Genomic DNA, 26,807 nt, shown 5'->3' with positions numbered 1-26,807 from the left:
AAAGTCTTTACCGGCAAGGATATGCTTTTTTCTTTAGCCAGGGCTTCTTCCTTGCCACTCTTCCATAAATACCCTTTTTGTGCAAGGCCTTGGAGATTATAGAGCCATGAACTTCATCTTCAGTTACAGCCATTGACTTCTGCAGCTCACTCAGAGTGACTGTTGGCATCACAGTAGCCTCTCTTAGAAGTTCCATTCTTCTCCAGTGATTAAGTTTAGAGGAGCAGATTGACTTAGGCAGTGTGGCTGTGGTTTCATATTTTTCCCCAATTTGTCATGATGGACTGGACTGAGCTCTGAGATATGTTTGGTGCCTTTGAGATAATCTTGTACCCTTCCCCAGATTTATGCTTCTCCATCATTTCCTTGACTTGTCTTGAAAGCTCTTTTGTCTTCATTTTGGTTTGGTCTGTTGAAAATCTACCATACTGTTGGACCTTACAGAGAGTGGGGGCATTTATCCTTATGAATTCATTGAAGATAGGTGATCCTCCAATTTTTTAAATCAACAAATTTGGTTGCCACCGAAAGGACCACAACCTTATCATGGTTTGGAGGCTTGCATGCTGCAATGACCAGGGAGCAGTGTTGGCTTGAGTCAGGGCCTTATGCTTTGGCTCTAGGTAGGGTCACCCATGCCAAACAGGTCAAAGGGTAGAGGCCAGACTAAGAGTGGTCCACTGGTCCTCCACGTTTGGGAGTTCAGTTCAGGGCTAATAACCCTGACTGGTCAAAAAAAAATGCTGTTACGGAAACGGCAATGAAGAATCCTTCTACAGTGCAATGGTATTTCTGAGTCTCCACCTGGACTTGCATGGCTAACACTAGTGAAAACTGAGAGGAAGCTACTGGCACGATGAAGGAAGCCCTGAACACTGCCAAGATCAAGACCAAAATTATTTTTGGAATGTGCAAACCATGTGCAATGCTGGCAAGCTAGCACAAATAACTGCAGAAATGCATTGTCACGCTCTACGTATATACTGGGTGTCAGTGAAAGCAGATGGACAGGGTCTGGCAGACTAAAGGCAGCAACTGGTGAAATAGTTTTATGCTCAGGAAGCGACGATGGTCAGTGTCATGATGGTGTAACTGTCACTTTGAAGAAAGGCTTTGAGAGGAAGTGTTTGCTGGAATGGAAACCAATCAACAGTAGGCTGATGAGAATCAGGCTGAAAGGGAAGCAGTGAATGTGACTGTGATCCAATGCTATGCTCTAGCTAACAATACTGACATTGAAGGAAAAGGCATTGCACACCATTATCCTCCAGAAGATCCTCCTTATTTTCTGGACAAGAGGACAAGAGGACATGGCCACAATCATCATGAGGAAACATTGGTGATGGATTGGGCACATCATAAGAAGAGAGGCCAACTCCATCATCAAGAGTGTGCTTTATTTGACTCCTGAAGGGCAGAGGAAACATAGGAGACAACTTGGCGCCGTACTGTAGAGGCAGAAATGAAGACCATGAACCACACCCGGGATACAATAGAGAAGATGGCCAAGGACAGATAGAGATGGAGGATCTTCATTGCTGCCCTAAACACCAGTGGAGTAATGGAAGTAAGTAAATTGGGTAAGTTGGTAAGGTAATATATTGCACCCGAGGAAAGTTAGCATAGTAATTGCAAAGGGGATATACATACAATTTTGCTTTTTAATTTTTAGTAATTTGTTGACAGGCTTTGGAACTTTTCTTTTGATTTGACATGATAAACAATGTTTTGTAGATTAGTTCAGAAAATCCCATTGCAATATATTTGCCTGTTTGAGTGGACAATTGCTCGAAAATACTATTTGGAAGACCATGTAGGAATCAGCTTGCCTATATAGATCAGGCCTGGTGCTTACCCGTGGCAGCAAATTCCACAGATCACCACCCTCTGGCTAAAAAAATTTCTTCATATCTCTGTTCTGAATGGGCGCCCTTCAATCCTTAAGTCATGCCCTCTTGTACTAGACTCCCCCACCACGGGAAACAACTTTGCCACATCCACTCTGTCCATGCCTTTCAACATTCAAAATGTTTCTAGGAGGTCCCCCCTCATCCTCCTAAACTCCAAGGAGTACAGTCCAAGAGCAGTCAAACGTTCCTCATATGTTAACCCTCTCATTCCCAGAATCATTCTAGTGAATCTTCTCTGAACCCTCTCCAACATCAGCACATCCTTTCTTAAATAAGGAGCCCAAAACTGCTCATAGTACTCCAAGTGAGGTCTCACCAGTGCCTTATAGAGCCTCAACATCACATCCCTGCTCCTATACTCTGTTCCTCTAGAAATGAATGCCAACATTGCATTCGCCTTCTTCACCACTGACTCAACCTGGAGGTTAACCTTAAGGGTATCCTGCACGAGGACTCCCAAGTCCTGTTGCATCTCAGAACTTTGAATTCTCTAATACTACAATCAAATGAGGTCACACATTTTACTGTGCTGCTGACTATGCCTTTGTCAAAGATGTTCTTGGTATCTGAATTCATGCTTCTAAGTTGCCCAACAGCTAACCATTATCTATTCCTGTTTGGGCTTGGGCTTGGGGTTTAGGTAGCTTCAAGGTAATAGTTCTAACCATGAAAATTCAGAACCAGTTCAGTTTGTGACAGACTTGGAAACAATTAACTGAACCAGGCAGGTCCATGATACTTTATCTTTTTTATTTCGAAATATACTTTATTCAAAAATAAATTATATACAATAAACCATTCAATAACTTTCCATCCTTTACACACTTTCCCTTATAGTCTGTACATATCCATACTTATGGCCACCCACGTGGCACTCCAGTTGTTCACCTTACCACACCATTGTTGAGGGGTATACTCCCCGCCACCCGACCCCTCCCACTCCCGTGGGTGAAGAAACCTATACCTTGGTCCTTCCCCACATGATACTTTATTATTGGTGACTGGCTAGCTACTGTGCCTAATTAATTAATTATTGGGATAGAACAAATCATGACAGCAGATCTTGGATAATCCTGCAAGTGAGTGCACTAGCAACACACATCAAAGTTGCTGATGAACACAGCAGGCCAGGCAGCATCTATTGGAAGAGGTACAGTCGACGTTTCGGGCAAGTGAATGTACTAGTTAGTTACGGTGGGTTTACCTGTACAAGTGGCAGACACAACTCATGCATTGCACCTGTATGAGGCACAGCTTAGTATGAAGCAGAGCTCCACTGGGCCAAGATAGTAATGGCTCAATTGGCAAGACATTACAGTAGAACCAAGTCAAAAAACACAAGTTTGCAGGTTTAATTCACAAAACAGACTATAGTCACTGAATAACCTGCACACAGTTACTAACCCTGATCTCATTTAAAGAAATGACCATAGCTGTTCCTATAGCTCATCATGTGTATGAGTCTTTAATAAAGATGGGAGGAAAGCATCATTGAAAGAATTTTTCAGTCATAGCATCACACACACTGTGCCGAGGAAATGAAGGATGCTAGTTAGTGCCTGTTATTAAGTATTTTGCCTTAATATGGTTACTGCTGCAGGAGGCAAAAAGTAGAGTTAAGGTGTTTTCCCAAAAGGAGGGAGGGTCAACACAGTTCACATGCACTTCCTAGAGGTCAGGAAATTAAAGGAGTTTTAGCACATGAATAGAAAACGGCTGCCCACCCCCCTTTCAGTCACAATACTTCCTATTCTTCATAAAGCCACAAGAAACATACAATAGCGCCAACCTGCCTTAGTTCTCATTCCTGGGTGGGCCGTGTGCAGTCTCCAACACCAGCAGCTTTATCAGTTGAATTCAAACAACATATACTATCATCTGACTTCTTTTTTAGAATCATAAATAATTTGCTACAATAATTTACCAATCCACTAATATTAAAACACCTCAGTTACCTAAAAAGGACAAGTTACTCTCTTAACTGGGCTGGACTGCAGAATTTGCGGTTTTTAAATGTTGCATATATCTAATGAAAACAGCAACAGATCTGCCAAAGAAAGCATCCAGGAATTGTCTTGCTATACAGAAGGAAAGTTACAAATGTTCCTTCTCATACATTTTCCTGAATTGGTGTGTAAACCTACTCCTTCTCCCATCAACAAATGTCTGGGAGGTTTTTATTTCAGCAAGGAAAACATTGGTTGTGGGAACAAGAAACTCATCTTAAACTTTCCATATTATTGCACAAATTGCTAAATTAAGAATTTTGACATTTTGAGTATGGCATGACTTTCCTCACAACTTGCATCATGCAAGAGCCATAAAAAGGACATACAGTATAATAATCTTTCCTTCATTGCCATCTTTAGTTAGGCTACTACTTCTTGTTTTCACACCCCCCCCCCACACCCCACTCTTTAAAGGTGACTCTATCTAAGCCATCTAATTTTCCGCTGAGAACCTGACCAAATGGAATGAGTCACATCTCGTTTCACGGTATCTTGTCTCCTCCTGCCCATCTCATCTTATCAAACCAAAGGCACATAATAAGATAGTTGAGTGATATTGCACAAGGAATGTGATGTCTCAGTTATTTTGAGATGGGTTGGAATTCTTTCTCTTTGTTTATATTTTTAATTTATTCACTATCCCAAAACCACCCCAAGATAAGAAGACACAGTCTTTGACAACTCCTTGGATTTAATAAGACTGCCAGCAACATGGTCAGTGGCTGTCAGTAAGAACACAATTCTCATATCAGCCAAGGACAGAATTTTTGTTGAGACCACTGGAATAGAGAAAACTGTATTTCAAAAATTGTGACAGTGCCCCCTTCGATAAAATTAGAACTGCCTGGGAACATGATCTAAATATCTCCTTATCTGACGAGGTTTGGGATTTAACTCTTAAGTCAGTTAACTCAACTGTGCTCGCCACTGCCTTTTGCAGTTTAAGGTTGTACACAGGGCTCATATTTCTAAAACTAAATTATCGCAGTTTTACCCTGACATTAGTCCCGTTTGTGATCAGTGTAAAGGGGCTGATGCTTCTCTTATCCATATGTACTGGGCCTGTCCTCTCCAGAATATCTCTAGACTAGAAGTTTTTTCAACCCTAGCTCAGCCCGCTGCCGGATCGACTTCCTCTTCCTTTCAGAGTCCCTCATGGACAGATCCACTGACGTCACGCCGGTGTTCTTCTCTGACCACTGCCTTCTGAGAGCCACCTGTCACTTATGGGAGGACCGGAAGGCAGGCAGGGGGACATGGAAGCTGAACGTAAAGCTGCTGACCCCAGAGAACATCGAGGAACTAGAGAGGGAGTACACAGGTTGGAGAACCTTGAAAGCCTTCTTTGACTCCCCGGTTCACTGGTGGGAAGCCACCAAGGAGAACATCGAGGGGTCCTTCATCTGCAAAGGGTATCCAGAAAGCAAGGCAGGAGCAGAGGGAACTGCGTAAACTCCAGACAGAGTTGCAGCAACTTCTCCTTCTGCAGTCGAAGGGGGTGGGTGTCAGGGAGGAATTGCGAGACTGAAGGGCCGGCAAGCCCAGCACCTCGCCGCCGAATCCTCCAAGATCATCTTCCGATCAAGGGTCCAAACCGTGGAGCAGGACGAGACGTGCTCACGCTTCTTATTCCAAAAGGTGCACAGTGGGAGCTCTGTGATCCACAACCTTAAGGAAGAGGACGGCTCAGTCGCGTCCTCGCAGACCGACATACTGAGGATCTGCAAGTCCTTCTATGTCAGTCTGTACGACGAAAAGGCCACAGAATCCACAGCCTCCCGCAACTTCCTGTCGTCTATCACGCAGATCTTAGACGACGGCAAGCGGGAGAGTCTGGATCAGCCACTGACCCTGGACGAGCTGACAGGTTCCATCCGTTCCTTTGAGTCCAGTAAGACTCCTGGAAGCGATGGCTTACCGGCTGAGTTGTACTCGGCTCTGTGGAACTGGATGGGCCCAGACCTGCTGGAAGTGTACAACGCTATGCTTCTGGCCGGCAGTATGTCAGGGTCCATGAGGAGGGGCATCATCACCCTCATCTACAAGCAGAAGGGGGAAAGGGAGGACATTAGAAATTGGAGACCCATCTCTCTCCTGAATGTGGACTACAAGATACTGTCCAAGGCTATTGCCTACAGGGTCAAGTCTGCTCTGGGACAGGTCATCCACCCGGACCAAACCTGTGCTGTACCGGGCAGGAAGGTCTCGGACAGACTCGCGCTGCTGAGGGACACCATCGCTTACGTGCAGGACAGTGGGGTGAACACCTGCCTGGTCAGCTTGGACCAGGAGAAAGCCTTCGACAGGATATCACACACGTACATGGCGGACGTGCTCTCCAAAATGGGATTTGGGGAGGGAATCTGGAATTGGATCAGACTGCTCTACACAGACATCTGTAGTGCAGTCCAGGTCAACGGGTGGGAAACAGACAGCTTCCCCATCAGGTCTGGAGTCAGGCAGGGCTGTCCCCTCTCCCCTGTCTTGTTTGTCTGCTGCATAGAACCCTTTGCGGAAGCCATCAGGAGGGATGAGGGCATAAGAGGGGTGACGCTGCCAGGCAGTGGAGGGACCCAAGTGAAAACCTCCCTGTACATGGACGACGTCACCGTCTTCTGCTCTGATCCGAGGTCAGTTCGCAGGCTGATTGGCATCTGCGAGCAGTTTGCGCTAGCGTCGGGGGCCAGGCTCAACCGCACGAAGAGTGAAGCTATGCTCTTCGGCAACTGGCCCAACCGATCCAGTGTCCCCTTCACCATCAGGTCTGATCACGTGAAGGTGTTGGGGATCTGGTTCGGAGGGGCCGAGGCGTGCAACAAGAACTGGTGGGAGCGAACTGCCAAGGTGAAACAGAAACTGGGACTGTGGGGAGCGCGCTCCCTGTCGATAACGGGCAAGTACCTGGTCATCAGGTGTGAGGTGCTCTCAGGGCTACTGTACTTGGCGCAGGTGTGGCCCGTCCCCCGCTCCTACAGCTCGGAAATCACCCGAGCTGTCTTCAGATTCGTCTGGGGATCCAAGATGGAGCGGGTGAGACGGACCGTCATGCACAAGTCCCTGGACAACGGGGGCAAAAACGTCCCCAATGTCGCCCTCACCCTGATGGCCAGCTTCGTATGTGGCTGCATCAGGTTGTGTGTAGAGCCCAGGTATGTGGGCACCAAGTACCACTATGTGCCCAGGTTCTACCTGTCGCCCTGGCTACGAAGGATGGGTCTGGCCCCACTCCCGCGCAACGACCCAGTCAGCTGGTCGTTGCCGCCATACCTGTCCTTCGTAGAAATGTTCTTCCAGAAGAACACCTTCGACCACAGGGCCATCAGGCAGTGGTTGGCACGTAATGTCCTGCAGGCACTGCAGGAGAAGGACGTGATGGACACAGTGGGGTGGTTCCCTGAGCAGACTGTCCAGTTCATCTGGCAAAATGCCTCATCGCCAGATCTCACCAACAGGCACCAAGACCTCGCCTGGCTGGCGGTGAGAGGGGCCCTCCCAGTCAGATCCCTCCTGTACGCCCGGAATGTCGTCTCCACACCCTGCTGCCCACGGGAGGACTGCAGTGAGGAGGAGTCTGTGACCCACCTCTTTGCACACTGTCAGTTCGCAGAGAGGGTGTGGAGGAGGATGGACGGGCTAGTGTTACGTTTCATCCCCAGCAGCTGCGTAACAGAGGACTGTCTGATCTACGGGCTGTTCCCGGGGACGCACACGGAGACCAACATCCGGTGCTGTTGGCAGATCATCAACTCGGTGAAAGACGTTCTTTGGTCGGCCCGAAACTTGATGATCTACCAGCACATGGAGATGTCCGTGGGAGAATGCTGCCGACTGGCACATTCTCGGCTGCAGGAGTACGTGCTGAGGGACGCACTGAAACTCAGTGCAGCCACCGCAAGGGCCCAGTGGGGAAGGACCACAGTATAGGTTTCTTCACCCGCGGGAGTGGGAGGGGTCGGTGGGCGGGGAGTATACCCCTCAACACTGATATGGTAAGCTGAACTACTGGAGTGCCACGTGGGTGGCTATAAATACGGATATGTACTGAGTATAATGGAAACATATGTAAAGGATGAAAAGTTATTGAATGGTTTATTGTATATAATTTTATTTTTGAATAAAGTATATTTTGAAATAAAAAAATCTCATATTCTTAATTGCCATTTAGAACCTAACCCTCTGATTGTTCTCTTCGGCACCTTGGGTGAAGTAGACATGCACTTGAGTCCGACTAAAAGTCAAACATTATCTTTTGCCTCTCTCTTGGCTAGACAGTTGGTTCTTCCTAGGTGGAAAGATGCTGCCCCACCCACTTACGCTCAATGGCTCAGTGATATTATGGCCTGTTTAGACCTTGAAAAGATTCATTATTCACTTCTTAATTCGGACATAAAGTTTCATAAGGTGTGGGGACCTGTTCTTGAATACTTTCATAACTCCTCTTTAAGTTAAGTTTATCCTTTTTTTTGTATGCTACAATCCCTTACTTTCATCTTTTTTTTCCCCTGTAAATTTTATGGTTTTTTGTTGTGAATTACATTATAGTTTTGGTAGTCAGCATTATATTTTCTTTATTCTTATATATTGACAGCTCTGTGGGGTTGAATGCTCCGATTAATTTTTTTTCTTTTATACACAGAAATGGTTGGCCTGGGTTTTTTTTCAGTGGGAGGTTGGGGTGGATACTAATCTTACACGATTTTATTTTGGGTGTTTTTTTTATTGTTATGAATTATATTTTGGACTTCTTTGTTTTGCACTCTATAAATCTCCATTTTGTTGATGGTTTTTTTTTCCTGTAGCTATATTGTAGAAACGCATAAAAAATTAAATAAAAAATTGTGAATCTTGAATAACTATTTTGTTGAATGTTGGGGGTGAGGTGGAGTGGGAAAAGGACACAAATAGAACCAGGAGTAGGCTCTTTAGTCCCTCATGCTTGTTCCATCATTCAAAAAAATCATAGATGATATTCTACCTCAGCATTACTTTTCGGCTTGAAGGAAAAATGAAAGAACAAATTATTATTTAAATAATAAAGAAATTGCAGCATGCTGCTGTGCAGAGGGACTTGGGAGTGCTTGTGCATGAATCACAAAAGGTTGGTTTGCAGGTGCAGCAGGCTATCAAGAAGGCAAATGGACTGTTGGCCTTCATTGCTAGAGGGATTGAATTCAAGAGCAGGGAGGTCATGCTGCAACTATACAGGGTACTGGTGAGGCTGCACCTGGAGTACTGTGTGCAGTTCTGGTCTCCATACTTGAGGAAGGATATACTGGCTTTGGAGGCGGTGCAGAGGAGGTTCACCAGATTGATTCCAGAGATAAGGGGGTTAGACTATGAGGAGAGATTGAGTCACCTGGGACTGTACTCACTGGAATTCAGAGGAAATGAGAGGACATAAAAATTATGAAAAGGATAGATAAGATAGAGGCAGGAAAGTTGTTTCCACTGGTAGATGAGACTAGAACTAGGGGACATAGCGTCAAGATTTGGGGAGTAAATTTAGGATGAGGTTGAGGAGGAACTGATTTTCCCAGAGAGTGGTGAATCTGTGGACTTCTCTGCCCAATGAAGCAGTGGAGGCTACCTCAGTAAATACATTTAAGACAAGGTTGGATAGATTTCTGCATACTAGGGGAATTAAGGGTTGTGGGAAAAGGCAGGTAGGTGGAGATGAGTCCGTGGCCAGATCAGCCATGATCTTATTGAATGGCGGAGCAGGTTTGACGGGCCAAATGGCCGACTCCTGCTCCCATTTCTATTTCGTATGTTCTTTAAAACCCCTCGTGTCTGATTCCATTAATAACTGAAAATGTACCAGTCTTTTCTTAGAATCCCAGAAATGAGTGCAATATTACTTTACTCTGGGTTAAGTTCATTTTGAAATACACACTTTTTTTGTGGAATGGGCACAGGAGTTTATAGGCCCTGCTCTCAAAAACTAAGTGGAACACAAGGACATGATCTTGTTCTCCATTCTTCTGGTCCATTGTGACTTAACTTCATTTTGAAGAATCAGTGATAAGTGGCATTCATTACAGCAGTTTTTTTTTGTTAGTTCAACACTCATAGGCAAAGATACAGAGATTTTCCCCCAATCTCTTCGATCTAACTTCAGTGGAAGATTAGCAAATCATTGTTAAATTATAAACATTGGCTGTTATCCAGCACCTCATTTACATAGCCATTGTTAACACATTTCCATGTGGATGATATGGCCATGAAAGCACACAAAAGCCTCTACTTCCCCAGAAGCCTGAGGAAATTCAGAATATCGCTGATGACCCTCACCAATTTTTACAGTTGTACTGTAGAAAGTATCCTATCTGGATGAACCACAGTCTGGTTTGGTAACTGCTCTTTTCATGACCTAAGAAACTGAAGGTAATTATGAACGAGCCCAGTTCATCACATAAACCAGCCTCCCCTCCATTTACACTTCCCACTGCTTTGGGAAAATAGCCAAGGTAATCAAGGACCCCTCCCACCATGGTCATTCACTGTTTTCCTTCCCCTGCCCCTCCTGTTGGGCAGAATATACAAAAGTTTAAGAGCACGTACCACCAGGTTCAAGGACAGAATCTATCCTGCTGTTTCCAGACCTCTCATACACTAAAAGATCTCTCAATCTCATTGTGACCCTTGCATTTTATTTGTCTACCCAAACCCCACTTTCTCTGGAACTGTAACATTCTGCATTCTGTTTCCCTTTTCACCACTTTCATGTACCGATATACTGAACAATTTGTCTGAATGGCATATGAAAAAAAGGTTTTCTATTTTGTATATCTGACAATAATGAATAAATACCTCGACCAGCACATTCAAGTCAAAGACTGAAAGTGGAATTCTCTGCTTACGCAATACCCACATGAATGTGTGTATCTTTCAGCAGAGGGCACATTTTAGTAGAAATGGGTTCCTTTGTTTCTGAGGCTTTTCTCCCCCCCCCCCTCCCTGTTTCAGGGTGCTGAGAACAGCATTAATATTCCACTGCAAGCAACAAACAGTGTGCTGGAAGAACTCAGCGGGTTGAGCAGTATCTGTGGGGGAAAGGGATTGTTGATGTCTTGGGTCAGGGTTTCAATCCAAAACATCACAATACCTCCACCCCACCTCATTGCAACCACCTACCCCATCCATCAACAAATGCTCAATTCACTGATCTCATCCAGCAGTTGTTGGTTGCCCCAGTCTCTTGTGTCTCCACTAATAATAATGATGTAGACTATTTACACAACGTTAGCATTCATTTCAAGATGACTGGAATATGAAGGCAAGGATGTAATGCTGAGGATTATTTATAAGGCACTGGTCAGACTGCATTTGGAGCATTGTGAGCAGTTTTAGGCCCTTTGTCTAATAAAGGCTGTGCCGGCATTGGAGAGTGTCCAAATGAGGTTTATGAGAATGGTCCTGAAAATGACAGGGTTAATATATGAGAGTATTTGATGGCTCTAGGCCAGTACTGTTTGGAATTAGAAGAATAGGGGGATCTCATTGAAACTTACTGAAAGGTCTAGATAGAGTGGACATGGAGAGGATATTTCTGATAATGGGAGAGTCCAGGACCAAAGGGCACTGCCTCAAAGAAGGGCTTCCCTTTAGGAAAGATGAGTAAGAATTACTTTAGCCTTACAGAAGTAGGGTGGTGAATCTGTAGCACCCTTTGCCATAGACAGTTGTGGAGGCCAAGTCGTTGGTTATATAAAGCGGAGGTTCACAGATTCTTGATTAGTAAGGGCGAAAGAGATTATAGGGAGAAGGCAGAAGATTGGGGTTGAGAGGGAAAATAAATCTCCCATGACGGAATGGCAGGGCAGATTTGACAGGCCGAATGGCCAGATTATGCTCTTGTGTCTTATGGGGAACATTAATTGTCAAATTAAATTTAACTTCCAATTACATCTCATGGTTATGAACAAATAGGAAAAATCCTCTTCATATACAATTTCTCAAAATATTATGAACTCAAGCCAATCATAATATATGAATTCCAAGTTAATAATCAACAGTGTTCCTTAAACTGAGAAGAGCACACTAGTGCACCAGAATGATTTCTCCCATTTCAACTTTCTTGAACAAGGGCTTTTATTCATTTTATGCCACGGTGGTGTAGTGGTTAGCGTGACACTATTACAGCTTGGAGAGTTCGGAGTTCATTTGCAGTGCTGTTTTGTAAGGAGTCTCTGTACATTCTCCCTACGGAATGCGTGGGATTTCACCGGGTCACCAGTTTCCTCCCACAGCCGAAAGACATACCGGGCAGGTTAATTGGTCACTATAAATTGTCCCGTGATGAGGTTAGGGTTAATCGGGGTTATGGGATTGCTGGAGCAATGTAGCTCAAAGGGCTGGAAGGCCTATTCCGCGTTGTGTCGCTAAATAAATAAATAAAATACGGCATTTCCTGATCAGTCGTCCCAAAGTGCTTTAAATGCAAGGTAGTACTTTTGATTTGCAATTATTATAATGTAACAAACACAGTAACTAATTTGCAAACAGGAAGCTCTCAAACAGCAATAGCATAAACACCAGGTAATCTGCTTTAATGCCATTGTTAAAGGGGTAACTACTGATAAAAGCTCTGTAGTGAATGCCTAGGTCTTATGCGGCCACCCCACTCCCCACTCTCCCTCCTTCCCACTATCATGGGGTTGATGGGGAGTCTGCCTAATGTCTCAACTGATTGTGCAGGGTTCCCTCAGCACTGGGATGATTTTATCCTCATTTTTCTGCAGTAGAATCTTGAGCCTTCTGACTAAGAGGCAAATTTACTACACATTAAGTGAGAGCTGGCAGTTTAATTTGGTGCCTTCTGGAACTCAGGAGAATACAAACTGCTGGATGTTTATCAATTCACCATTGTACTGAAATGGAGTGACTCTAGATTCAACCAAATGTGATCTAGAGCAAGATAAGAATAAAAGTTTTTTTTAAAAAACACACATAAATAGGATAAAACACAAAGTAAATTAATGCACACTAAATTTGATATTTAAAATGTCAAAGCTTCAGAGAAATGTAATGATTCCTGGTAAGTAAACCATTACATTTAACTGCACGTTCAGAGATATTGTCAAGAAACAACAAATCTGCGTTTTGCATTTAGATGATTGTTGCCATGCAGCTTTTCAATCAAGTAGTCTGTGTACATAGAACCTGTAACTGCCAGCTAAATAAAATTTGCCATAGTGTAGCAACCTGTTAAAGCACCAACACATTTTGCGGTGGTGTGTTGGTCAACTGGTACAAGTTCTCAGATCTATGGAATTGCCAGTCTCAGCAATGCTCTTATGTAAATGGCTCAAAGCTAAGCTGCCCTTGAGTACCACCTAGTGACTGAAAAACAAAATGCCTATCCACCCTTCTGGATGCAGTCAATGCGTGTTCCAAATCCTTAGACCATGAAGCAAAAAAAAACATTCACTTATATCGTGCCTTTCAGGGCCTCAGAATGTCTCAAAGTAAACATAGCCAAGGGTTCAAGTGTCATACCTTTTTTGATTGTAGGAATGGCCAGTCAACCTGCGCACAAGCAAAATGCCACTTAAAGCAATGAGACATATCAGACAATGATTTCATTAATGTTGGCTGAGGGATAAAAATATTCACCAGAAAAAGTGGAAAAATGGTGCTAAGAACTTTTATGTCCATCTGAAAGTGCAGATAGGACTTTGGTTTGAAGTCTCATTTGAAAGAGATTGGCAGACCAACTCTTCCTTATAGGTTAGGTATCATTCTAGATTAAGTACTTGAATCTCTGAAGTACAATGCATAATTGTTACCTTAACTCTGAGGTGAGAGTTCTACCAATTACGTTACAGCTAATGAGATACAGAATCCACAAAAAAAAATGCATGCATCCAATAGATTACCACAATATATCAACACAATCATACTCAGTTCTAATCAACAAGTTCCAATACCTAGGCCTCTGCATCTCCCTCTGCAACTGGATCCTTGACTTCCTCATCGGGAGACCACAGTCTGTGCGGATTGGAAATAACACCTCCACCTCACTGACAATCAATAGAGGCACACCTCAAGGATACGTGTTTAGCCCACTGCTCTACTCTCGCTACACCCATGACTGTGTGGCTAGGCACAGCTCAAAATCACTAAGTTTGCCGCGACACAACTGTTGTTAGCAGAATTTCAGATGGTGATGAGGAAGCATATAGGAGCGAGATATCTCATCTGGTTGAGTGGTGTCATAACAATAACATCAATGAGACCAAGGAATTGACTATGGTTTTCAGGAAAGGGAACACACACCAGTCCTCATCGAGGGATCAGCAGTGGAAAGGGTGAACAGTTTCAAGTTCCTGGGTGTCAACATCTCTGAAGATCTATCCTGGGCCCAACATATTGATGAAATTACAATTAGGCATGACAGCGGCTATATTTCATTAGAAGTGTGAGGAGACTGTTATGTCACCAAAGACACTCACAAATTTCTATAGATGTACCACGGAAAACATTCTAACTGTTGCACTACCGTCTGTGCGCATGCGCCGGTCGTGATGCAGCCGGTTACAGTAGTTCCGTAATTTCTTACTTTTAAACTTTGAACTTAGTTATTTTAGTTTTTTTTTTTTTCCTCACAGTAACACGTTGAAGCTGCACCCTCTCTAACATGCTGGTGGAGAGAGTTTTACTTGTTTTTTTAGCGCTGGAAATAGTTACATTCGGACACGTCTTGTTAGCGGGGCAGCAGGATGGCTGCATTGTGTATTCCAGGGACCAATTGATTACGCTCATGCCCGCCGGCTTAGTGAACAGAGCAGTGGACATCCCGGCTGAAATCTGGAGGAAAACACACAGACGATGCAGAGGGGGATCAAAAAGGCGAGGGAAGAGGACCGGGTCGAGACAACAGAGGCTTTTGGAGAAGGGAAGTTATAAGCCGTGTCTCCCCTCTCTCACCATGGGAAATGTGAGATCGCTGGGGAATAAAATGGACAAACTGACTGGGCTTGTCAGGAGTCAGAGAACATTTCGGGAGAGCAGCGTCATGTGCTTCACTGAGACGTGGCTGCACGAGGACATACCCGATCAAAGTGTTTCCATAGAGGGCTTCCAGACTGTTCGAGCTGACCGGAATGGCACTGACAGCGGTAAGCGCAAAGGAGGGGGGCTTGCGGTTCTGGTAAATAACAGATGGTGCAATCCTGAGCATATTACGATCAAGGAACATGTCTGTAGCCCAGATATTGAACTTTTTGCTGTTGGACTCCGGCCATATTATTTGCCAAGGGAAATCTTGCATTCAGTTGTGGTTGTTGTGTACATCCCTCCCTCTGCCAACCCGACATCGGCGTGTAACAGCATTTACACCGTCATAGCCAGACTACAAACCCAGCACCCGAGTGCCCTCATTACCATCTCGGGTGACTTCAACCAGGTTACTATGGCTAGAACACTGCCCAACTTCACGCAGTATGTGAGCTGTACAACCAGAGGGGAGAGGACTCTGGATTTGATGTACGCCAACGTTAAGGATGCATACAGCTCCTCTCCCCTCCCCCCATTGGGAAGGTCAGATCACAACCTGGTGCATCTAAAACCCTGCCACGTGCCTCTGGTGAAGAGTAAACCTGCAACCTCGAGGACAGTGAGAAAATGGAGGAGGCTTATGAGGCGCTCCAGGGTTGTTTTGAGGTGACAGACTGGCAGGCACTCTGTTAGCCACATGGAGAGGATATTGATGGGCTCACAGAGTGCATCACTTATTACATCAACTTCTGTGTGGACTGCAATGTTCTGACAAGAACTGTCCTTGTTATTCAAATAACAAGCCATGGGTAACAAAGGACATTAAGGACATCCTGAACGCTAAAAAGAGGGCGTTTAGAGATGGAAATAGGGAGGAGCTGAGGGCAATACAGAGGGACCTGAAAGCCAGGATCAGGGAGGCTAAAGGCAGGCACAGGAGGAAGCTTGAGTGGAAACTCCAGCAGAACAACATGAGAGAGGTCTGGAGGGGGATGAGGACCATCACTGGGTTCCGGCAAACTAGCAACAGAGGAGCGGAAGGCAGTGTGGACAGGGCCAACGAACTTAACCTGTTCTTTAACAGATTTGACATTGTGGCCCCTGCCCATCCCCCACATGAGCCATCTGTTGTCAGCCCCCAACCAACACATATTCCACTCTCCCCTCCTACCCTCCTCACAGTCCCCCACCCTGCTCTCATGACTATACCCCTTCCCCACACGAAACCACCACGGTGGGCTTCACAGCTGAACAGGTGAGAAGACAGCTGAAACGTCTTAACCCAAGCAAGGCTGCAGGACCGGATGGTGTCAGTACCAGGGTGCTCAAAGCCTGTGCCCCTCAGCTATGTGGAGTACTTTGCCATGTATTCAGCCTGAGCCTGAGGCTCCGGAGGGTTCCTGTACTGTGGAAGACGTCCTGCCTCGTCCCTGTGCCGAAGACACCGCGCCCCAGCGGCCTCAATGACTACAGACCGGTGGCATTGACCTTCCACATCATGAAGACCCTGGAGAGACTTGTTCTGGAGCTGCTCCGTCCTATGGTCAGGCCACACTTAGATCCCCTCCAGTTCGCCTACCAGCCCCGACTAGGAGTTGAGGATGCCATCGTCTACCTGCTGAACCGTGTCTACGCCCACCTGGACAAACCAGCGAGCACTGTGAGGGTCATGTTTTTTGATTTCTCCAGTGCGTTCAACACCATCCTCCCTGCTCTGCTGGAGGAGAAGCTGACAACGATGCAGGTGGATGCTTTCCTGGTATCATGGATTCTTGATTACCTGACTGGCAGACCACAGTACGTGTGCTTGCAACACTGTGTGTCCGACAGAGTGATCAGCAGCACTGGGGCTCCACAGGGGACTGTCTTGTCTCCCTTTCTCTTCACCATTTACACCTCGGACTTCAACTACTGCACAGAGTCTTGTCATCTTCAGAAGTTTTCGGATGACTCTGCCATAGTTGGATGCATCAGCAAGGGAGATGAGGCTGAGTACAGGGCTACGGTAGGAAACTTTGTCACATGGTGTGAGCAGAATTATCTGCAGCTTAATGTGAAAAACACTAAGGAGCTGGTGGTAGACCTGAGGAGAGCTAAGGTATCGGAGACCCCTATTTCCATCCAGGGGGTCAGTGTGGACATGGTGGAGGATTACAAATACCTGGGGATACGAATTGACAATAAACTGGACTGGTCAAAGAACACTGAGGCTGTCTACAAGAAGGGTCAGAGCAGTCTCTATTTCCTGAGGAGACTAAGGTCCTTTAACATCTGCTGGACGATGCTGAGGATGTTCTACGAGTCTGTGGTGGCCAGTGTGATCATGTTTGCTGTTGTGTGCTGGGGCAGCAGGCTGAGGGTAGCAGACACCAACAGAATCAACAAACTCATTCGTAAGGCCAGTGATGTTGTGGGGATGGAACTGGACTCTCTGACGGTGGTGTCTGAAAAGAGGATGCTGTCTAAGTTGCATGCCATCTTGGACAATGTCTCCCATCCACTACGTAATGTACTGGGTGGGCACAGGAGTACATTCAGCCAGAGACTCATTCCACCGAGATGCAACACAGAGCGTCATAGGAAGTCATTCCTGCCTGTGGCCACCAAACTTTACAACTCCTCCCTTGGAGGGTCAGACACCCTGAGCCAATAGGCTGGTCCTGGACTTATTTCCTGGCATAATTTACATATTACTATGTAACTATTTATGGTTCTATTACTATTTATTATTTGTGGAGCAACTGTGACAAAAACCAATTTCCCCAGGGATTAATAAAGTAGGACTATGACTAAAGAGGGACCACTACACAATGTCAGAAAAAGCTGCAGAAAGTTGTACACTCAGCCAGCTCCATCATGGGTACAAGCCTCCCCAGCCTTGAGGACATCTTCAAAAGATAATGCCTCAAAAAGGCAGCATCCATCATTAAGGATCCCCATCACCCAGGGCATGCCTTATTCCCATTGCTACTATCAGAGAGGAGGTACAGGAGCCTGAAGACACACACTCAATGATTCAGGAACAGCTTCTTCCCCTCTGCCATCCGATTTCTTAATGGACAATGAACCCATAAACACTACCTCTTTTTTCTCTCTTTTGCGCACAACTTATTTAATTTTTAAATATATATTTATTGTAATTTATAGGTTTATTATATATTGCATTGTACTGCAGCCACAAAACAACAAATTTCACAAATATGTTGGTGATATTAAACCTGTTTCTGATTGTATAACTATTTAGAAATTATTGGTTAATTTACAAAATGACTGAGTTCAGTGCTCAGGATCTTGCCGTGGAAATTCAGAGTAACTCAATGACTATTCCTGTCTCCTTCATTATGGAGGGATATGTCTTTCTGTGTTTTTCAGAATTAGACATAACCAGACAAGTGGAAACCTTGGGAGCAAGAACAGACCCGAGTTTTCTGATTTTTATCCTCCATGGATGTTGTTTCACGTATTCCAGCAGTCTCTAGAACCTTACTTAATTGACAATTGTCCATGTTATAAAATAGCACTTCACACACAATCTGCTAAGCAGGGGGGAGCTCAATAGCTCAATTATTCTTTGTTGAAATTTGTCTGATGGTAGAGATTTCATCTGATAGACTTGTATAAAGAACACTTTTAAGTGTTCCACATCTGAATCCTTTTGAAACCCAGATAAAACTCTGACTCTTACCTGATTTCACTGAACAGTGAATGTGAGCTTTTGACTCATAATAAACCCAGTCAAATCCTGCCTCCACTGCCAAGCGGGCCAGCATACCATACTTTGTGCGATCTCTGTCAGAAGTGGTGATGTCTACTGCTCGACCCTCATAATGTAAGGACTCCTTTGAATGATGTCCATCCTCGTCCCAGCCCTCTGTCACGCGGAGCTTCAGCCCTGGCCACTGGTTCATCACGGAGATTGCTAATGAATTCACTTTATCCTTACAGCGCTGAAATTCAACAGAAATACATATGCTTGTTATTATCTGCTTGGCATTGCAGAACAAAGTGGTAAAGTTTAAGTCTTGCCACCCTCATATGAGTTATTTCAAAGCTCTCAGTGTCCAAATAAAGAAAAAGGCACGAGATTCTCGCTGAGCTATCACTTTGCAACAGGTAATCTCTAATTGTTTTCCTAGTTTGAAATATAGATTTGCAAACTCACATATTCAAAACACAGCCAGATATCAGCTATTGTGCTCACACAGGCACCACGTGTGGTCTCTCCTACAACTACTGCTGGGGTTCAAAGGCTCAACTGTGATGTCCTAGAATGGATAACCCTACAATACTCATTGTCTGAGCCTACATGTGAAGTATTACCACTTCAGTGGGCTTTATCAGTAACTTTGGACACTGTATTTGTGGACAGAACTTTGAAGAAGGAACTCAGAGGAAGAAAAAATGGAAGATATAGGATGCAAGACTACCATATGGGCCTAATTACCTTTGGGCTGCGGATGAGCCAAAAGCAGTCAATACCAGATACAAGATGGTATCTGCCATGTTGTCAAAAGTCTATCTACCTTAAGGCATGTAATTAGGTTGAATTCGTCAGATTTGAATGCTCTCAAAATAACATTTTTGTTTCTGGTTGCTTGATAAAATATCTGCTCATTACTGAAAGGTGGCACTGTCATTAAACCTGTCTCATATGGGGATGTGTGTTCCAGCAAATGATCTTAGGCTAATATATTTTATCATCAACTGATCTAAGGTAACCATATTAAACTCAGTAATATATTCAAGAAAAGTCCCATTTTCCTTCCTCTGTGAAAGAGGTCATTGAAACCATCTACAGGCTGGCAAATGTCATATGCAGGCTTAAGAAAGTTATGGCACAGAGAGGTATGAGAATGACATGCAGCTAGCTGAATGCTCAGCTTGGGTAGCAAATCAGAATTTTAGTTGTAGACTATGACATGCATATTATGCCAAGTACATTCCCATATTTTGGAATAGAGATATCACTTGATTTCTGAAGGGATTACATTGCAGGAAAGTGTTATTAGTGAATATTTGTAAATCAAGAGTTCATTGCCATTAATTTCAACCTAAAAACTCTGGTTGTGTTCCAGAGCTCAAAAATTTCAGTCAAAAACACATAAGCACATAAAAATAAATCAATTGAAGTAGCTGAAATAATAAAATATTAACAAATAAATCTTAAAGATAATAAAGTACATAATGTATTAATCATAACGTACCCACTGTGGATACTCACCAAGTGAAAGATAGACATCTCTCACTCCCAGCTCTTGCTATCTATCTTTTCCACTCAATTCCCCATCTCTTACCCCATATGCCACCCCTCTCCATTCTCTCTACCCCATTCACTTTCCAAACTCATTTAAGCAGCTGTGAGTCAAATGGATTGGATCTTTGTTGACACAGCTGAGCAAACATGTCAACAAAGATTGCTCTCCACTCCACTGGGATTTCAATTGCTTGGCATTTCAATTAGTTTATTGCTATTAAGCACTACTGGTAATGAAAATGCTCCTAAATCAAGGACACATACCTTATATAAATCAATGTATTTTACCAAACCAAATTTGTAAATCAAGGGTTACTTGTATGTATAAAGAAGAAACCTCCCTCACAAACTATTGTGCTTAGAAAGCTCTTCAATATTCACATTGGCAAGGAAAAGTAAAGGCTACATACTTTAAGCCACAATGTTGTGACTGAGGACACTATGCAAACACAAAATTCCAGCAATCTAGCACATAATTTCATTCAACATGGTTTTATTTAATTCCTTTCCCAATTTTCGCCTCCAAAGATGCTGACTCACATTACATTGTGAATTCGCAAGTACTAAGAGCTGACATTGTTAATACTTTAGCCACATTAGCCCAAATACAGCGAGACTTAGAAAGCTCTTCAACAGTTCAAAGTTCAAACAGGCAAAAAAAAGCAGGAAGAGTATCAGAACCAAGCCCAGTTTTGTGTCCAACTAATATGCACAGTTTCTAGCAAAAGTGACTGCCCAGCACACAAGGTAGAAGAACTTTCCCCTGCCCTCCCTAACCAGAGGGTACGGAGGTTCTTTTATTTACAGATTAATAACTTCCTGAGCAGAGGTGAGCAAGTGCAGCTTGAAATGATGATTAAACTTGTATTATACATCTGTATAGCTTCACACCTCACCAGACTAATCAAACTACCGGGGGAAATTAACTTATACTTTTCTGGTATAAAAGGCTGAACCACTGAAAATCTAACAAGTTTACATTACTATTTTATGCCACATACTTAAACTAGCGATTGCTCCCCTGAGAGACGGCATGGGCTGAAAGTCAGCCTTCTGTATTTTATCAGGAAAATTTCATCAAACCTGCAAGAAATAGCTATCTAAGCCTACTTCCCTATATCCATATTTACCATGTGAAAATAATACATATTTTAAATGCACAAGGATATTAGAATTTGCACTTAAAGAATAACTTAGCTTAAACTGTTCAGAGTACATCAAAAATGTCTTCATAACAGCAAATGCATTAGCGAGCCAATTTGCGCACGGCAAGATGTCAAAAACAAGATTTGAGATAAGTTATTAGTTAATCTGTTTTTGGTTGAAAAAGGAATGCCAAACAAGATATTAGGAGAATAATTAGGTTTTTCCAGGTGTTTAACATTTCAGAGAAAAATATCAGGAAGATGCAGTCATCCATTGGATATGAACTACACATTCAAGTTCTGGGTGATAAAGAGGCATATCCAAAATCAAATGAAGGTCTTAACTACAACTTCCAAGTACACAATCCACCCATGGCAATCGAGGAAAAAGTTTGCAAAATAAATAACAGCTTGTTCAAAACTATTTAAAATGATTCCCTTGTTTTTTTTTTAAATACTTAAAAGCCAAATCTCATTAATGGGTATTCCAATCCAAATAAGGATTGTGTTTCACCAGATGTCAGTCAATGGCTACCAGTCGATATACAAGGTGCATTATATTATGTTATACAAGTCACTGTCTTCCATATACCAGTCCATTTGCTACTGATTACTTTTTGTTTAGTCTAGTTGTATAATAAGACCCACCTAATACTGTATAATAATTCCTCAGTTGGAAACACTTCAGCTTGCTGTAACAAAACCAAGCTTGATGTGCAAAATAGACATACTACCAGATGTGCAAGTTTCAGAATGGTACAATCTGGTGCTGGAAATTCATACGATTAAAATGGCAGAATGATGCGTACACCTGACTTTGTTAACTTTTTAAAAATTTGAATTTAAAACAAATAATAATGGGAAGCTTCAAGGACCAGAGATTCGCACACTTTGAAGCTGAAGAAAGTGAAATATTTTGCCTTCTACCTGCAAGTATGTAGTTCTGCAGTTTATAGTTTTTTTTTAAAAACAGGAAGTACTTATGTACCAACTACAATCACATTCATCAGTACAAATTCACAATTCATTTATTCATTCCTTTTTTATTGCTTACTTCCCAGAAATCTCAATTCCTGTTGAGTTTTGGTTTCTCACAGAACATCCACTTTGGCTACTATTACTCTAGACATAGAGAGTCAATAGGTTTGCGTTAGTGCCAAGATCAATCTCTCCTCGCCCTATATCTACTTTCACGCACTTTCCTGCGGGAGTTATCTGGTAATGATGAACAGCAGGAGCCAGGATTGCCCACGCTCTACTCCCTAGCCCATGATGCAGAAATCAATAACACTAATACTGAAAATGGTTCAGATATCTCAAACACAATGCAAGCATCAAACATGGGACTTTCCTTGGTCTGCATAATTCAGCTCCACTGTAAACAGTGCATATTATGTTTATTTTTCCCTTCAAGGGAGTAATTCCATAAGTACCACCTCAGTACTTCAGGCTCAGATGGTTAGTTTTCCCGTATCCCTTGCCAGGGCAAAACATCGGCTTTAAATTTAGAGGACATCAGAGCAGAATGATACTGTTTCACTCAAGGAAAGACTTTTCTGTGCTTGTTAATATTAAACAGTAAAGTAGGTGATGTTTTATTCGTCCATTCTAGAAGGAAGCACCATTGCTGTGATTTTCCTTATTTCACAGAAGTTAAAAATGTTGAAAACTTACAAAAAGTATATTTGTTTTGTTTTGCAAAGCTTTGTTAAAAATTAATGATGAACACAAGCCATTTTCAAGATACAGGGTGAAAATGAAAAGTAATGTTCTACTTCATGTTATATGTGGCCCCAGGCAGCTTAATGAAGCATAGCAGCTAGAAATATCATTCCAGTGGAAGGGAGAAAAGTTTTCTGCAAGATCATAGGTGGCAGCCATCATACTAGGAGAGGAGAGACTAGGGCAGGAGTGCATTAAAAGTGCACAATTCAAGAGGAAACACCAGTCATCATCTGTTACACAATAGTCATTACCTAATCTTATTGATCAAGGACCAGTATCAACCCATGAAGGTCTTGTAGGAACAGATTATTATTTGCAGTGTGGCACTCTGGGCAATTAAGTCATCATGCCCTGTCAAGTATTTTTGCCAATAATTTTCAGGCTATTTGGTGCATAATAAAATAATTAGACTGCAACACTGAATGTGAATTAACTTTATTCAAGTAATGCAATACCAGTGTGTGCACTCAGTAGGTTTGCCAATTACATTTGTCACTTGATGTGTCTTAAGCTTCTCTTAGCAAGTTGACAATGTAGTGTCAAAGTGAGATTATCTCTGATGAGTGGCCTCACTTCCACCCGGTGAGCTTTAGGAGTGTAGATCGCCCTTTAACGAAATTTGTCACTTACTCTAAGGACTTGCAGCAGCAAGTATCTCTAGCCATAGGCACTATTGTACCATTTGCCAGAAGTAGCACCCATGATAACACGTCACAGCACACAACTGCCATGTGCTGTTCCTAAGCTACTTAATAAATGACACCAGTGGAGTGAACCTACTTATGATGTCCACTGATCTGTCAGAGTATAGAACACTGAGCATCAATGGAATTTTTAGAATCCTTCATCAGTCACTGCGAGGGTGGAAGCTCACAGTGTCTGGATCTTGGGAGTCTGAGGCCAAAATAGCAATAGTGGTTGAATTCTTAACTCTGCAGACATGATTAATGTTGACACATTACTCAATATCAAGCTGCAGAATTTGCAACATGCGCTCTATGATGCCAATGTTATAGAACACAATAGTGCCTTTCTGGCTGTTGGGAATTTCAATCAAATCACCTTCCAGTTTGAAGTACAAGGAGGCTCCACAGTCCACAACGCAGCGTTATGTTGTTTGAAGTCAGGCTCACGAAAATTCCGTCAAACTCCAAAGTTTCCATTTTAACCTCCACATGGTACCAGTTGACTCCCCAATCATCGCTGTCCATTCTTCACCAACGTCATTTGGATGCTGGTCAGTATCACTCTTCTGTGATGGATGTAGTTGTAAATGTCCATTTCAAGTCGACGTAGTAATAACACTTATGCACCGGTGTTCTTCTTGTGCAACTGGTTATCCGTGTACTCTGTCTAGGAAGCGTTTATGCATCCAGTTGTGTACTGTGTCGCCATTGCATGCACTATTATGCGCTTGTGCAGAATTAGTGCTTATGGATACGTTGATGTAACACATTGTGCAATCATAGAATATACGATTAATACGGTACATACCAGTAGTTCTGCGCTCCCCTCCAATCTCCATAGTCCCAACTCTCCCTCCCGAACAAATCAACCAAAGCTTCCTTATATGGAGTGAGTTTTTCAATGCCTGGGGGTCCATCACTTGTTCCATTTCATGCCCTTCGGTTATATGCCAGTTTTGCCTTTAAAACAAAAGAGCAGTGGGGATTGAGACAGGATAACTTGGCCAAATGAACTTCTTTCCTGCAGTACATTCGTTCACCCATCCTCAACCCAACATGGTATGTTTAGTGCAATTTCCATAAATCTACGAAGATCCATTTTTACAGTTTCTCTTGCTGCACCTTAGTAATATTTCTCTGTGTCCGTATGGTTTACGTATACTGTATATCTTTAACTAATGCTTTCCTTCACTACTAAAAATATTCTACATTGCTATTTTACAGTAATATTGATGCCTTACCTTTGTGATTTTCTTTTAAATCGGACACCTTCGCCAGACCTTCAGCTAGGTCTTCAGTTGTTGAGAGAATGTTCACTTTGGCAGTGATAATTTTGCGACACTTCTTTGTGTTTAGGAGCTGGCTTCCCTCATCAGAAATGTGCTTGCAATTTTCAAGGACTGAGTTAACCAGCACTTGCAGAGTTTTGTTGTTAAAAATTGGCTTTTATCCCTGTTGGCGTTCAGACATTTTCATCAAAAATTGCGCATTGAAAAGCTTTTTATTCACTGTGGCTAATGGAAATGCATTCTCAGAAACAGCATATGAAAGTTGCATATTTCCAAACTCAAGCAGCTTGGTAAAGACACGATATCTTAGTGAAAGATAAAACATCAGACTCCTGATGTCAACACAAGTACATTCCAGTGGAACAAAAACAATCAGAAGCAGTAATCTTTGAACTGGGACACTGTGATCAGTTGAAACCCAATAGCTTCACCTAACTAAAACTTCCCAATCAATAGGATGGACTAGGTGCTTCTGTCCTATCCTATCAGAAAAAAAGTGCATGAGTTAATCCCAGATGACTTCACAGTCCACCTGAATTATCCCCAGTTCTTTCACAGGGAACTCTGTGATCATGGATACAATCATCCTTTCAGCCTTCTTTAGAGTATAGCATTTGTATCATGTTGCCATATTAACTCTGCACATGGATTTCAAATGAAAACCCGATGCAGCCCCAAGGTATGCAATTAATTAATTCAATTATCTACCAGTTTGCTTAATTATTCTCAATCAGTTACAAATGAGAAGCTAATTGCTAAATACAGGCCATCCCTGGTTATGTGGGTCTGACTTATGGATGTCCCCGACATTTAAACAAGCACCTATAATATTAAGTTCAAACCTGATGTACATAAGCTCATTCCTACTAACGGCAGAACCGGTTTCCTCTCTTGCTCGGTTCACTTTTAGTAATTGTACTTTCTTAGCAGTTTTATGAGCTTTTGACGTTATTCACTACAATACTGTGGAAGTAAGGTTACCATGTTGAGTGAGTTCTACGTAATTCCTGATGTATGGACAAAACTAAATTATGAACGTCTGTGAAAACAGAACCCATTCAGTCCACTTCTACTAATAAACAGCTTTTCTTTGACAATACGAGTTGCCCAATGGCTCTTTTCTTTGAAATAAATGTATCATGTTTGGAATGCATACTTCACTCAAATCAATGAAAGATCCTGTTTGTTCAAATCAGAAACTTTTAATCAAAATTAGGATTGTATTAAATTGTTAGTTTTTTAATTCACAGCTCTTGCTGTGTCTGAAGCATTTAATTTAGCTTGTCCATCTCTTTGAATGTAAAATACATGACCCAAAGATAGCACTAAGGAGTCGCTATTTTAAAATTTATTACAAGGATGAGGAAAAATTCTGGTATAAAATCAATTAAAGGGATAGAGAAAACACCACTGTATCTTTTAAGGAAAAATGTTCGAAAAGTGTTTGTAGTAAAGGGAGGCACTGGGACTTTTTTTAAAATACAATTCTCTAGTAAAGAATGGGCACAAACTTGATTTGTTGAATAACCCAGCCTCCAGTGTGTTATCAATTTATAAGACTGTTGAATGGTTTCCCGGTACAATGAAATGAACCCTTGACTTCAAAGTTTACCTCATTATGTCTTTACACTGCATTGCCTGCCTGCACTGCGCTTTTTCTCTAACTGTAATATTACAGTGCCTTGATAAAGTACTCAGCCTCCGCAAGTATTTTCACATTTTCTGTCTCATTTTCTAAATTTATAATACATTGAAGTAGGATTTTTTGAGCTAATCTACAAAACATTGTGC

At 42.8% G+C, this 26,807-nt stretch overlaps 1 protein-coding gene across 2 annotated transcripts in view; it reads right to left on the bottom strand.

The window, feature by feature from the left end:
• The window catches only part of LOC140191953 (sonic hedgehog protein-like), a 174,992-nt gene that overhangs the window by 21,397 nt on the left and 126,788 nt on the right, over positions 1-26,807 (bottom strand). For both annotated transcript variants that reach the window (XM_072249877.1, XM_072249876.1), the window contains exon 2: positions 18,603-18,864. In XM_072249877.1, coding sequence (XP_072105978.1) covers positions 18,603-18,864 — 262 coding nt within the window. The remainder of the gene's footprint in view (positions 1-18,602; positions 18,865-26,807) is intronic.

The sequence above is a fragment of the Mobula birostris genome, chromosome X, assembly GCF_030028105.1.
Source record: "Mobula birostris isolate sMobBir1 chromosome X, sMobBir1.hap1, whole genome shotgun sequence".
Classification (NCBI taxonomy): domain Eukaryota; kingdom Metazoa; phylum Chordata; class Chondrichthyes; order Myliobatiformes; family Myliobatidae; genus Mobula; species Mobula birostris.
The sequence above is the reverse complement of the archived record's forward strand: the minus strand, read 5'-3'. Positions and strand labels throughout refer to the sequence as shown.